Source organism: Plutella xylostella, chromosome 28 (genome assembly GCF_932276165.1).
Source record: "Plutella xylostella chromosome 28, ilPluXylo3.1, whole genome shotgun sequence".
NCBI lineage: Eukaryota > Metazoa > Arthropoda > Insecta > Lepidoptera > Plutellidae > Plutella > Plutella xylostella.
This window is the reverse complement of record NC_064008.1, coordinates 8,213,471-8,226,818: the sequence shown is the minus strand read 5'-3', so window position 1 is coordinate 8,226,818 and position 13,348 is coordinate 8,213,471. Positions and strand designations below refer to the sequence as shown.

Here is a 13,348-nt window from a genome sequence, read left to right as displayed (position 1 = left end):
TACTCATTGTACTTTGTGCATCCTTTATAGCTGGCTGGGTGGCTACCTTCACAGTTAATACAGAATGCAGGAGTATCACGTGACTTGGTGCATGTAGTAGTTGGGTGGTCATTTCCGCATTTTACGCATCTAAATGTTCTATTACACATGTTTTTTGTGTGCCCGAACCTTTGGCATCGCTTACATTGTACAACTTCTTTCTTTTTGTATGGTGCCTCTACCTTTACTATCATATTAATTAGGTGTTTGATGTTATAAACATCTTTGTTATTTGGCTTCGGCTCAAGGTTGACATAGTATAGTGGAAGTGGCTCCTTGGTCTGCCTATGAAGTGCGTTGGTGACACTTCTGACTGTGTGGCCCAGTGATTCGAGTTCCATCTTGATGTTGTTCACATCTTCTGATGCGTGTATGCCTCTTATGATAACACGGTAGGGTTTTTCATGTTTCAGCTGGTATGTGTAGTGGCTAACATTCATTGAGATGAAATTATTCCTAATGATCTTATATGTTTCTACATCTGCAGGTATTATTTTGATAATGTGGCCGGATCTTAGTGTGGTCAATTTATATTTACTAACATCTTGTAACATTTGATGTAGGCTTTCTTTGAGTTTTATCACATCTGTGACTCCGGTGACAAATATTGGCTCCGGTTTCGGGATAAATAAACTTTCTTGGGCTGAGGTCGGGTCCGGGGATTCGTTGACTTCCAATATTTCAAAGCTATTCGCTGTTGGAATATTGCTTTTGGTTACCTTAGTGTCATTGGTGTTATAATCTGGGCTAGACTCCATTCTTTTGCGCTTAGCATTAGGAACCTGGTCATTTTGCCAAGGCATAGTATCTGCTTGTCTTGTCGATGACGATGATGATGATGATGTTGAAGCACGGGGCTCCCCTGTAGGCAAATGTGCCCCTAGGCTGTTGGCTCTCGGTCTAGGTACAAACATGGCTTTGTGAAAGACTTGCTGGATTAGTTTTTGTGGATCTTTGTTGTTAGTACTGGATTTCTCAGTATTCTGTTCGTTTGCAGTGGTATTTCGATTTTCTTGATGGAGGTCTGGGGACATGCTTATTGACTCTTCCATGATGGTAGTTTTTAATTTAGGATGGCAACTCTATCAAGTAATTGGAGTACTTGTTCTAAGGATTGACAACATAGTGATTAATCTGTGACAAAATTGATTTTGAAACACAGTAATATGTTGGAAAAACGAGGGTAGATTTGTTAGTTTATTTTTATTTTGATGGCATGTATTGTGGGTATAGTGAAGATTGTTATTGGTTTTGTGATATTAATTGTGTATTTGCAGCTGGTTTTGCGCAGAGATAACGTTTGCACTGGTGAATTATCACATCACAATCACTTTAACACTATTTTCACAATCACAACTGAAATGTTTATAGCACAAGGCAATATTTTTCACAGCTATTCAAATTCGTGACTTTGACAGTTGACAAGGAACATCAGCAGCCTTCAGTGTGTTTAAATATGTTTTCACATGTTATATTCCCCTAATATTGATGACGAGTGTAAGAAGTGTAAGCATAAATACCGGAACGCCCTTGGATTCAGGCCAGCGTGGTGGCGGCAGTAGTTAGTCATTACATTCTTTAACATCAACAGTCTCCAGTATGTTTAAATACTCCATGTGAAAACATGGATTATTCTCGCATATCTCAGTAATATTGACTACGAGTGTACTTATCAGTGTAATATATGTAAGTATAAATACCGAAAAGCCCGTGGGTTCAGCCCGGCGTGGTGACGGCAGTAGTTGGTCATCACATTCTGCAAAATCAGCAGTCTCCAATATGTTTAAAGATGTGAGAACATGGAGTATTCTCCCATATCTCAGTCATATTGACTTCGAGTGTATCAGTGTAATGTGTGTAAGTATATATACCGGAAAGCCCGTGGATTCAACCCGGCGTGATGGCGACAGTAGTTGGTCATCACGTTCTGCAACATCAGCAGTCGCCGGTACATCTTCTCAGTGACTGGGAGGACGTAGCCGATACCGCCGTCTAGGGTCGCTGTGGGAATGAATTAATGATTAATATTTATAGATTATTCGGCTAGGCAGAAGCAACTTTGACAAGGAGGCTGCAAGGCGTATCCAACTGGGTTGGGCTGTATTCAGGTAACCTCGTCACATATTCTCCTCAGCCATCCCTCAGAGCCTGAAGTCAAAAGTCTTCAACCATGCGATGGACGTCTATTTATATATTTACTACTTACAAGTATTTCAGAATAGTGCACAAAAGGCCACTGTGTGAACACCTCAGGTCACGCTACGCTACGATTATTTTGAAGTGTGCCCAAAAACCTACAACTCCTCGATAGCTCACCACTATTAACAACAGTCCTCCATCATATACCATTACCTCCTGTACGTAACGGCGATGGCCTGTAGTGGGCCATCATAGGCCTTTGTGTACTGGAGCCATTACCTGTACACAATAGCGATGGCCTGTTATTATCATGGGCCGTTATGTACTGGGGCATTTAGAAGAAGACAGTACGTACTATACATGGTGACGTGTCGGCGGTGCTGGGCTGATCCCCTCGCGTTGATGCGGAACATGGCGTGCACCTGCTGCCCCAGGTGGAAGTCTGCCTTACGGATGAGACGCTGTCATCAACATCATCATCATCAGCCAATAATCATCCACTGCTGGACATAGAACACCCCTAAGGAGCGCCATAACACTGGGGCTACCCGCCTAAGGTCGTCAGTCCAGCGGGCAGTTGGCGTGGCGTGGCGTGGTTGTTCGTGGTCTCCACTCTCTAGTCTCTTGGTGTGAGAGACATAAAACACAATACATACTATACATGGTGACGTGTCGGCGGTGCTGGGCGCGTTCATTTGTTCGCTTTACATATTAACTTACTAGTTCCAACATTTGTAAATTGTGCTGTAAGTTTTCCTAAAACAAAATAAATAAATAAAAGACAGTACGTACTATACATGGTGACGTGTCGGCGGTGCTGGGCTGATCCCCTCGCGTTGATGCGGAACATGGCGTGCACCTGCTGCCCCAGGTGGAAGTCTGCCTTGCGGATGAGGCGCTGGCCTGCAAGGGAAATGGTATTTATACGACGTAAAATTGGTTTGTTATTGTTATTATAAAACAGATATAACATCCATAGTAAATTACACCTACAACGTGTAGCATATTTTCGAAACTCGTAGAACAAAAGTTGGTGCACTAGGTTTACCTATATCATCATTCATTCACTTCATCACTTCGTTCACTATTATGCCAGGTTAGTTCCTCCATTCACTTCTTTCGTTCATCCTGTAATTTTGTACCTATATGTCTAATCTCTAATCTTTAATCTCACGGAATTCTGACAGTTATCAATTTTTGACATGTCAGAGATCACAAACCTTTTTTGGCTGGGTACTTTTTTCAATACGAGTCTGAACATCAGTTGTATCCGGACAATTTTCTATATTATATTTTTAAATATTTAGAATGATGGATACGTTAGGCGCAAAAGAAGCACGAGGACGCTTCTTTCTGGGAGAGAGAAAGTCTGACACTTGTGCTATGTCAGATGCTGGGGCCGCTTCCTGGGAAGGGCCAGGATGTGGCTCCATAACGTTTATAAAAATCAACAAACTATCACAACGCTAAAGGTCAACGATAAGAAACCGGCCAAGTGCCAGTTGGACTCGCGCACTGAGGGTTCCGTACTAGGGGTGATCGTTAATGGTTTAATTCATTAATTTATTACATTAATTATATTTATTAATTAACTACATTGACATAATTTCATTAAATTGATATTGATAATTTAAAAAGTTCGTCAATTTACCGACCGTCCGTATTTGACTTTCAACGCCCTCTATGATTTTCGATGAGAACAAATTGAAACGGTTATTCATTATCGTTTAAGCAATGTAATGCACAGGGTTATGGTGTTTATGTGTATAGTAATAGATGCGAATTATCGTTGAATGCTCCATTAACGTTTAAGCGATGTAATGCACAGGGTTATGGTATTTATGAGTATAGTAATAGATGCGAATTATCATTGAATGCTGGATTACTGTTAACGATATACCATCAACCATCAACCATAACTTTATTTTCACTAATTCACTAAATGATAATTTAAACACGGATGTCGAAAGTAAAATAATTTTCACGTCGCGTAAGTATTATTGTTATTGACGTCGAGTAAAGTAGATTGCAATAATAAATATTTCGTAAGTTCGGTTTCGGAAGTTGTAGGTAGGTATAATGTAGGGTTAGTGTAATGATTAAGTTAGTTAAATTAGAGTAATAAGCTGTACAAATAAACTTGGATTAGTGATAAGTGATTGCAGTAAACTTTAAATAAACCCATTTCGAGAAAAGTGCCAGTGGTGTTAAACTTGCTACGAGTAATTTCTGTAAAAAGACTTTCTTATAAAGGAACCACTACAAACTTGAAAACGCATTTAAAATTAATGCACATTTCCGTATACAGCGATTAACCAAACAAAAAAAAAAGTTTAATTATTTGAAGTCAATAAAAATAACAAACAACCAATCAGCATTTTTATCTGTTAACAATTATTCATTAATATTAACTGTTAATATATTATGATATTTTAAATTATTCATTATCAATTAACCATTATTCAGTTTTAACTCTTATTCTCATCTCTATTCCGTACCAGTCTACTTACCTGAGATATTTTTCTTTTTAATTTCATCATTATGTACATCTATATGAAATATTAGCTTGATATCTTTAACCGTTTCTGAGAAAAAGGTGGTGACAGACAGACGGACAACAATAAGGGTTCCTTTTTTCCTTTTTAGGTACGGAACTCTAAAAAAGAATAGTAACAATCGGATCAATCGTTTCCGAGATATTCGTGGACAAACATACATACCAACAAACATATAAACATAAATAAAAAATAAAAAAAACACGCACTCACGCCTTGTACTACTGTACTCCCTTGAGGGGTAGGCAGAGGTGCATTGCTGCACCCACTTTTCGCCAGAGTGTTATGTTAGTCCCAATGTAATAGGGGGCGGGCATATTGCCATTTTACGGGCACATCCCAGACCCGAGAACAATTATCTGTGTTTAAACAAATATCTGCCCCAGCCGGGAACCGAACCCGGGACCATCGGCTCAGTAGTCAGGATCACTAACCACTACGCCATTCAGTCGTCCACATATAAACATACTTATACAATAAAAAATTTCATATTTGTTTATTAGGCTTAATGGATTGTCATATGTTAATATGGTGCAGTTCCAATAATCTTACATAGGTACCTATATACCGAACATATTATGTACTTACGGAATTGAGAATCTTTTATTTGAAATCGACTAAAAAGGTTTGTTATCCCTGAATTTAGTAGCAAGTGATGCCATGCTAAAGAATAAAATAAAGTAATTAAAATTAATTCGATACAAATGGTCGTGAGTCGTGATTTTACTTAATATTATAAATGCGAAAGTTTGTGAGTATGTGTGTATGTATGTATGTGTGTACCTTTGTTACTTCTTCACGTCAAAACAACTGAACCGATTTTAATGAAATTTGGAATGGAGTTAGCTGACACCCTGGATTAACACATAATAGCTTATGTGTTATATATATATTTTTTTTATGTTTTCTTAGAAAAACATAAATCTAAATATTTACTTGCTCAAGTGAAGTAGGTAATACAAAAATAACAAATATTTCACTAGCTGTTGCCACGAGCTTAATGTTGTTGTCAATTAGTTTCCCGTGGGAATTCCGCGATTAAAAGGCTATATATATATATTTAGATTTATGTTTTTCTAAGAAAACATAAAAAAAAAATATTGCCCTTAAATGGATCCAAATTTTACCTTTTTTCGGTGAAGAGCTTTTTTAGTGGTATCACTATTGAAATGTCAGAATTCCGCGGAATTAAAAATTAGAGTATAGTAACCTCCATGATCCTCATTCAATCAATTAACTCCCTTTACACTCTTGTGCCCCGTCCACTTCATTCGTTCATTCTATTCTTTAGCCTCCATTTCCAAAAGTCATAGAACAAAAGTTGTTCATTTCATTGACCCCCAGAGTCACCCCCTTTCCTTTGCTCCACTATTTACGCAACACCCTGTATTTCCCCAATTTAGTTCATTCGTTCATCCCATTACTTCATTCACTAACCTCCATAGCTCTCTCTGGCCTGTGGCTGGTACATGAAGAGAACCAAGTTCCCCTCCGATTCACTCGCGAGGAAGCCCAGCGTCGTGTTGTCTACCATGAACTACTCTATTCCATCTATTGATATGTATCCGGTCTATTGATATTCCTCATTTATTAATTGCATTACCTCGAACACTCTTGTGCCCTATTCATTCTATTCTTAATTTACTGCTTTCATTCGTTTCCTTTTATTCATTTTATTCCGCTCTAATTCATTCACTTCACTTACTCTACACTCTTGTGCCCTAATTTCCCGTACAGTCTATGACTTTATTCACTAACCTCCGTAGCTCTCTCTGGCCTGTGGCTGGTACATGAAGAGAACCAGGTTCCCCTCTGATTCGCTCGCAAGGAAGCCCAGCGTCGTGTTGTCTACCATGAACTCCATGTCATAGATCTGAAGGTGAAATAAATAATAATAATTATTTATATGACAAGAAGAGCAAAAAATTTCGAATATTAGGCTGCGTCTCCAATGGCCAAACTGTTAGCCACCTACTAGAATTAGTGGCGTATCGGTTTAGTACGCCCAGTGTTCAGTTTGCTAGTTTTGCGGACACTCTACGAAATTTGTTTTATAGTAAGAGACAGATGCAAATTATTATGTGTGCGTTTTTAATATTAAAATGCGTCCTATCCTTTTTTAAATCTTATTTATTTATAGAGGACATTATACGTCCTATCCTTAACGCAAATAGAAACGTGCATGGTGGTTTTGGATATGGCTTGATAAATAAGGAAGGAACTACAATCTTAAAATTTGCATCTAGACATCAACTGAAAATAGTAAACACATATTTCAATAAAAAAGCAGAACACCTGATTACTTACAAATCTGCGAAACATGCAACACAAATTGACTACATCATATCCTCAGAATGCATGCTTAAGTCCTACAAAGACTGCAAAGTGATACCCGGAGAAGCTCTTACGTCTCAACATCGCCTACTTGTAGCGGTACTTAGTTTGCCTAAACCTATTAAAGTACATATTGATAGAACAAAACGCATCAAGTGGAGGGAAATACACGGCCCAGGAGGAATCACTTTCGCTGACACCATGGTATCCTATCTTCAAAAAGATCTTCATGAAGATAAAACGGCAAATAAAATGTGGTCAGATTTTGAAAGCCAATGTTAAATAAAAGCTCAACAAATCCTCGGTGTCTCAAAAGGTGGCTTAAATGCCAATAAAGACACAACTTGGTGGAACAACGACATCAAGGAAATAATAAAACATAAAAGAGAGATGTTTAAAAATTGGCAGAGGTTCAAACTCGAAGAAGACCATATTGAATAAAAAAGGTAAAAGCTATCGCCAAGGCTGCTGTCGCACAGGCCAGGGCGGCATCAAGACAGAATCTGTACGATAGACTAGAAAACGCAGAAAATGAACAAACAATATTTAAAATAGCCAAACAAAGACACAAATCAACTTTAGACATCAAATACAACTATAGTATCGGTGAATAATGAAAAGACGTGTGTGTGCTTGATGACCGTTTATTCCCAACTGATTCCACCACCTATACAATCTACCCACATGCATGTCAATATACTACAATATCTTCCCCTTAATCATTTTCCCCCCTTATTTATTAACTGTGCTTTAACACCCTTTTTATTTAGTAATTCTTTAACAATGTACAAAAAAAAATAGTTAGGTATACATTTTTTTTTTTTTAAATCACTTATCTACAATTCTTACATCAAGTAGGTATATTTATGCTTTCAATTTTATTGAAGTTTACATAATTGGTACGGTAATTGTTGTTATAACTTATTATTTAATATAATTATTGAGCATGAATGATGGCCAAACGTAATTAAACTTAAACAACTACAGTATTATGTGTTTAATGTCGTTATCAATACCTACTGTCAACTTGAATTACTTAAGGTAAGTACTAGCATAACAACAAGCTTATATGCAAGAAGGTACATTACTTAACTTATACATCGAAATAGAAAGAAGAACTTAGCCTTTAATGGCTTACTCGAACAAAAGTAAAAATAATCATAATAATCTAGTTTTACAACTAATTAATAACAAAAATAACTAAATTATGTTTTATATTCTGGTGGGTTTTGTAACCTGCATTGTCTGACTGGGTTTTTTCGGCAAGGCACAGCAGGAGATGGCGGACCCCGGTCTCTTTCATCCGCCGCTGACACTGTGGCTGGCGCGGCCTCGGCTGTTGAGGCCTCGGTTTCCCTGCGTACAAGGTGATCATCGACCTGCGGAGACGTCGGAGGGGACACCCACTCCTCCACCTGAGTGGCCTCGTCCCCTGGCTGTCCCGTAATCGGCGTGGAAGGATTAACTAAGGAACTCCTATGTCGCTGTCTTAGCTGATCGATATGCCTATGATGCCTACGTCCCGAAACATCTACCACTGTATAGTCTGTTGTGCCTACTCGTTCAGTGACGGAGCCAGGTGCCCAGCGGTCCGTCCCCTGGTACTGGCGCAGCCACACGGGCGCTCCGTCGGGCAGCTGGCGCGCTGCGCCGCCCCGTGCTGTGACTTGGCGTTGCTGCGCGGCCTGTACCCTCGCGGTGCAGTCAGGCCTCAGCAGATCAAACTTGGTTCGCAGAGGGCGACCAAGCATTAGAGAGGCTGGGCTTTCCCCCGTCGTACAGTGTGGCGTATTACGGTAATATAGCAGAAAGGTTTGAATAGCTAGTTCTAAATTATGATTTTGTCGCCTAGCTTTTTTTATTACTCTTTTAACGGTTCGGACTGCATTTTCTGCCGCTCCGTTTGAGGCGGGATGGTAAGGGGCTGAAAACAAATGTTGTACTCCATTTCTGTTCAGATAATCTGAAACTTCTTTGCTTGTGAAGGGTGGCCCATTGTCTGTCACCAATTGTTTTGCTACGCCCCATCGTCCAAATAACTCGCTAAATTTACTGATTACGTGATGGGCACTAGTACTCGGTATATTAAATACCTCCAACCATTTTGTTCGAGCATCTACTACTACTAAATACAATTTTCCGTCGATGGGACCAAGGAAATCTGCATGTATCCTGGCCCATGGCTGGTTTGGATACGGCCAGGGCGCCGGCGGCCGGCGCGGCGGCGCGTCCGCCTCGGCGGCGCACACGGCACAGCCGCGGCACATTGCCTCCACCGCCTCGTCAATGCCCGCCCACCAGACGTAGCTACGGGCTATCGCCTTTGTTTTTACAATGCCCATATGACATTCATGTAAGTCATTCAACACTTTTTCAGTACAATTAGTAGGTATAACAATACGGTGACCCCACATTATACACCCTAATTCTTCGTATAACTCAGTCTTTCTGTTAAAATAAGGTTGTAATGACCTAATTTCGTTGTGCTCGGGCCATCCGTCTCGAATATAGCCCAATATTCTACTAAGTAACGGGTCACGGCTCGTTTGTTTTTTTATCTCTTGATAGTCGAGTAGCATACTATTGTTTACATAATGTAAATAACTCTGCTCCGGATATTTCAATATATCTTTAGCTTTTGCTGCTATCGGTAACCGTGATAAACTATCCGCCCCATTGTTTGTAGTGTTTATGTACTCAATATCGTAACTGTACGCCGCCACTATAACTGACCACCGCTGCAATCTACTCGCGGCCATCATTGGAATGCCTTTCTTAGGCCCGAAAATACTCACGAGCGGTTTGTGATCCGTGCGTAAAACAAATCTCCGGCCGTAAACATATTGGTGGAATTTTTGCAAAGAGAACACTATTGCCAGTGCCTCACGGTCTATTTGCGAATAGTTTTGCTCCGCGGGTGATAAGGTGCGCGATATGTATGAGACCGGTCGCTCACAGCCGTCCGCTCCTACTTGGGTCAATACCCCGCCAATACCTACTGGACTCGCGTCACAGGTTAATATTAATTTTTTTGTTGGATCGTAATGAGCGAGAACCTCCGTACTGCATAAAATGGCTTTAATCTTGTTAAATGATAATTCACATTCGGTGTTCCAGTTCCACCGAATTCCCTTTTTAAGTAATTTATATAGTGGTGACAAAACCGTGCTTATATTTGGCACAAATCGTGCATAGAAATTTACCAATCCAATAAATGACCTTAATTGAGAGATATTGGTCGGACTCGCGATTTTGACCACCGCGTCTACTTTTTCCGGGTCTACTTTAATACCATCTTTAGAAATTATATAGCCTAAGTACTTAACTTCGTTTAGCATGAAGAAACATTTATTTTCTTTTAATTTCAAGCCCGCGTCTTGTAGTTTTTAGGGTTCCGTAGCCAAAATGGCAAAAACGGAACCCTTATAGTTTCGTCATGTCCGTCTGTCCGTCTGTCCGTCTGTCCGTCTGTCACAGCCGATTTACTCGGAAACTATAAGTACTACAGTGATGAAATTTGATGGGAATATGTGTTGTATGAACCGCTACAAAAATATGACACTAAATAGTAAAAAAAAGAATTGGGGGTGGGGCCCCCCATACATGTAACTGAGGGATGAAATTTTTTTTTTCGATGTACATACCCGTGTGGGGTATCAATGGAAAGGTCTTTTAAAATGATATAAAGTTTTCTAAAAAACATTTTTCTTAAAGTGAACGGTTTTTGAGATATCAGCTCTCAAAGTCGTAAAAAGTATGTCCCCCCCCCTCTATTTTTATAACTACGGGGTATAAAATTCTAAAAAAAATAGAGGTGATGCATGCTAATTAACTCTTTCAACGATTTTTGGTTTGATCAAAGTATCTCTTATAGTTTTTGAGATAGGTTGATTTAACTACGGAACCCTTTGTGCGCGAGCCCGACTCGCACTTGGCCGGTTTTTTAAATACTTCCTCAATTAATAACAAATGTGTTTTAATATCCTGACTAGCTAGAATAATATCATCCAAAAAGACTTGTACATTTGGGATGTCCTTCAACAATGACGCCATTATCCGTTGAAAAATGCCCGGACTCGACGACAACCCGTAAACTAGCCGTTTATATTTAAACAAACCTTTATGCGTATTAATGACTGTTAAATTTTCTGGGTCCTCGAGTTCAATCTGGTTGTACGCTTGTGAGAGATCGATTTTTGAAAAATAGTTAGCCCCACTTAATCCTACGAATAAGTCCTCAACTTTAGGTAATGGGTATTTATCGATCAGCAAGACAGGATTTAGGGTTACCTTATAGTCCGCACATATGCGTATTCCTCCATCGGCCTTAGGTACCGGCACGAGCGGCGTGGCCCAGTCCGCCGTCTCCACAGGCTCAATGATCCCCTCCCGCAGCATGCCGTCCAGCTCCGCCTCCACGCGCTCGCGCAGGGCGTACGGCAGAGGGCGCGCGCGGCAGAACACGGGCACGCTGCCCTCGCGGACACGGAGCCGCGCCTTGCCCCTGCTGTACCTTCCCAGTCCACCGCTGAATAGCCCTTTATACTAGTGTTGCCACGAATAGTGAATTGGCCGAATACCGAATATTCGGCGACGCTGCCGGCCGAAGCGCCGAATATTCGGCCGCCGAATATTCGGCGCTACAACCTGTTTTTTTTGTTCCTGGAACTGCTTTGAAGAAGTTGCTACAGATTATAGGTACATAATTATGAGAAATGCTAATTATTAGGAGGCAGAATGCTGTGGCAAACGAGTTGAATTTTTATTTGATAATAGTTCGCCTAGATCGGATGGCCGATCCTTACAAGTGGTGGTCAGCAAACATAAAACAATACCCGAACCTTTTGAAATTTGCAAAAAATTATCTTTCTTCACCTGGAAGTAGCGTTCATAGTGAGACGTTATTTTCTGAGCGGAAAGCGGAATCGTGGGCTACCAAAAAATGCTAAAATGCTCGTTTTTATCCAGCACAACTTACTACTGATTCATTTTAAGTACTAAAATGTTGTGATTTGGAAATAAAAACACATTTTTGATTAAAATAACAAGTAAATTTTTACATGATTTACTATTCGGTATTCGGCCCGAATAGTACGCACTATTCGGCCGAATACCGAATACTGAAAAAACTGGCCGAATAGGCCGAATACCGAATAGTTGCCGAATATTCGTGGCATCTCTACTTTATACCTGTCGAGTAAACATGTTAATTCGTTACCTTTATTATTCGTTATGTTGACATTGTTCTTAGGAAGTGGTTGCATTTTATGTAATGAGTTATTGTTACGTAATACAGGTATCTGGATTCCTAATTCTGTTAACCAATGTCGGCCGAGTAACGAAGTCGTACCACCCTCAATAACAAAAAGTTCTAATTTCCTATTTAATCGACCATAACCAACTATAGGTTTAATTATACCTAGTGGTTTAATTTTTGTGCCATCGTATGATTTTAATACAAGTTCTAATTCTTCGATTTCATATGCACTAAAGTACTGGTCATATGTGACCTTACTAATACATGACACTGCCGATCCCGTATCTACCTCCATTAGTAAGTCCACGTTACCTACCGATACAGTAATGCTCACCGGTCTGTAGCCGTTCAAGCTAAGTTGGTGAAGGTCCTCCTCCAGCTCGGACAAGCTGTCCTCCGACTCCTCGTCCCGCGGCGGTGCCGCCTGGTCTAGGCGCGTGTCCACGTGGTGGATGCCCCTGCCATCGCGGCGATACGGGCCTGCCCCTGGGTTGGGACACTGCCGGCGAAGATGTCCCCGCTGTTTACATTTGCTGCAGATAAAATTCTTGAATCTGCAGCGAGCCCAGCTGTGTGTATTCGCCCCGCATGCTGTGCATGGCGCCTGTGTTCCCGGCCGTTGTCCTGTAGCCGATCCCGAGGTCGGCGCGGTGCGCCCGCGACCGTGTGAGGCGCGCGCCCCCGCGGGGGCTAGGGACAGCACGGGCGCCCCCGCCGCCGCCCTGCCGCCGCCGCCGCCGTCGCTACGCTGCTCCACGTGCTCCACTGCCGCCGCATCCCGTTCCGCCGCCTCCAGGCTGATTGACAATTTGATAGCCGTTGTGTAGGTCAGTTTTTCCTCCGCGAACAGTCTCTGCCTAATAACGTCACTCCGTAAACCGCACACGAATTGGTCACGGAGGTTATCTTCTAAATTCGCACCAAACTCACAATATTTTGACAGTTTTTTCAACTCCGTCATATACTGGGCTACCGTTTCTTCTAATTGCTGTCTCCGCTGTCGGAACCGATAGCGTTCGGCCAT

The 13,348-nt window shown here is 41.0% G+C and overlaps 1 protein-coding gene across 1 annotated transcript in view; it reads right to left on the bottom strand.

Moving 5' to 3' along the window:
* The window catches only part of LOC105390155 (cleavage and polyadenylation specificity factor subunit 1), a 54,512-nt gene that overhangs the window by 4,443 nt on the left and 36,721 nt on the right, over positions 1–13,348 (bottom strand). Inside the window, exons 28-30 of the mRNA XM_048631447.1 lie at positions 6,492–6,606; positions 2,971–3,081; positions 1,911–2,040 (exon numbers count right to left, since the gene is read on the bottom strand). Of these exons, the coding sequence (XP_048487404.1) occupies positions 1,911–2,040; positions 2,971–3,081; positions 6,492–6,606 (356 nt within the window). The remainder of the gene's footprint in view (positions 1–1,910; positions 2,041–2,970; positions 3,082–6,491; positions 6,607–13,348) is intronic.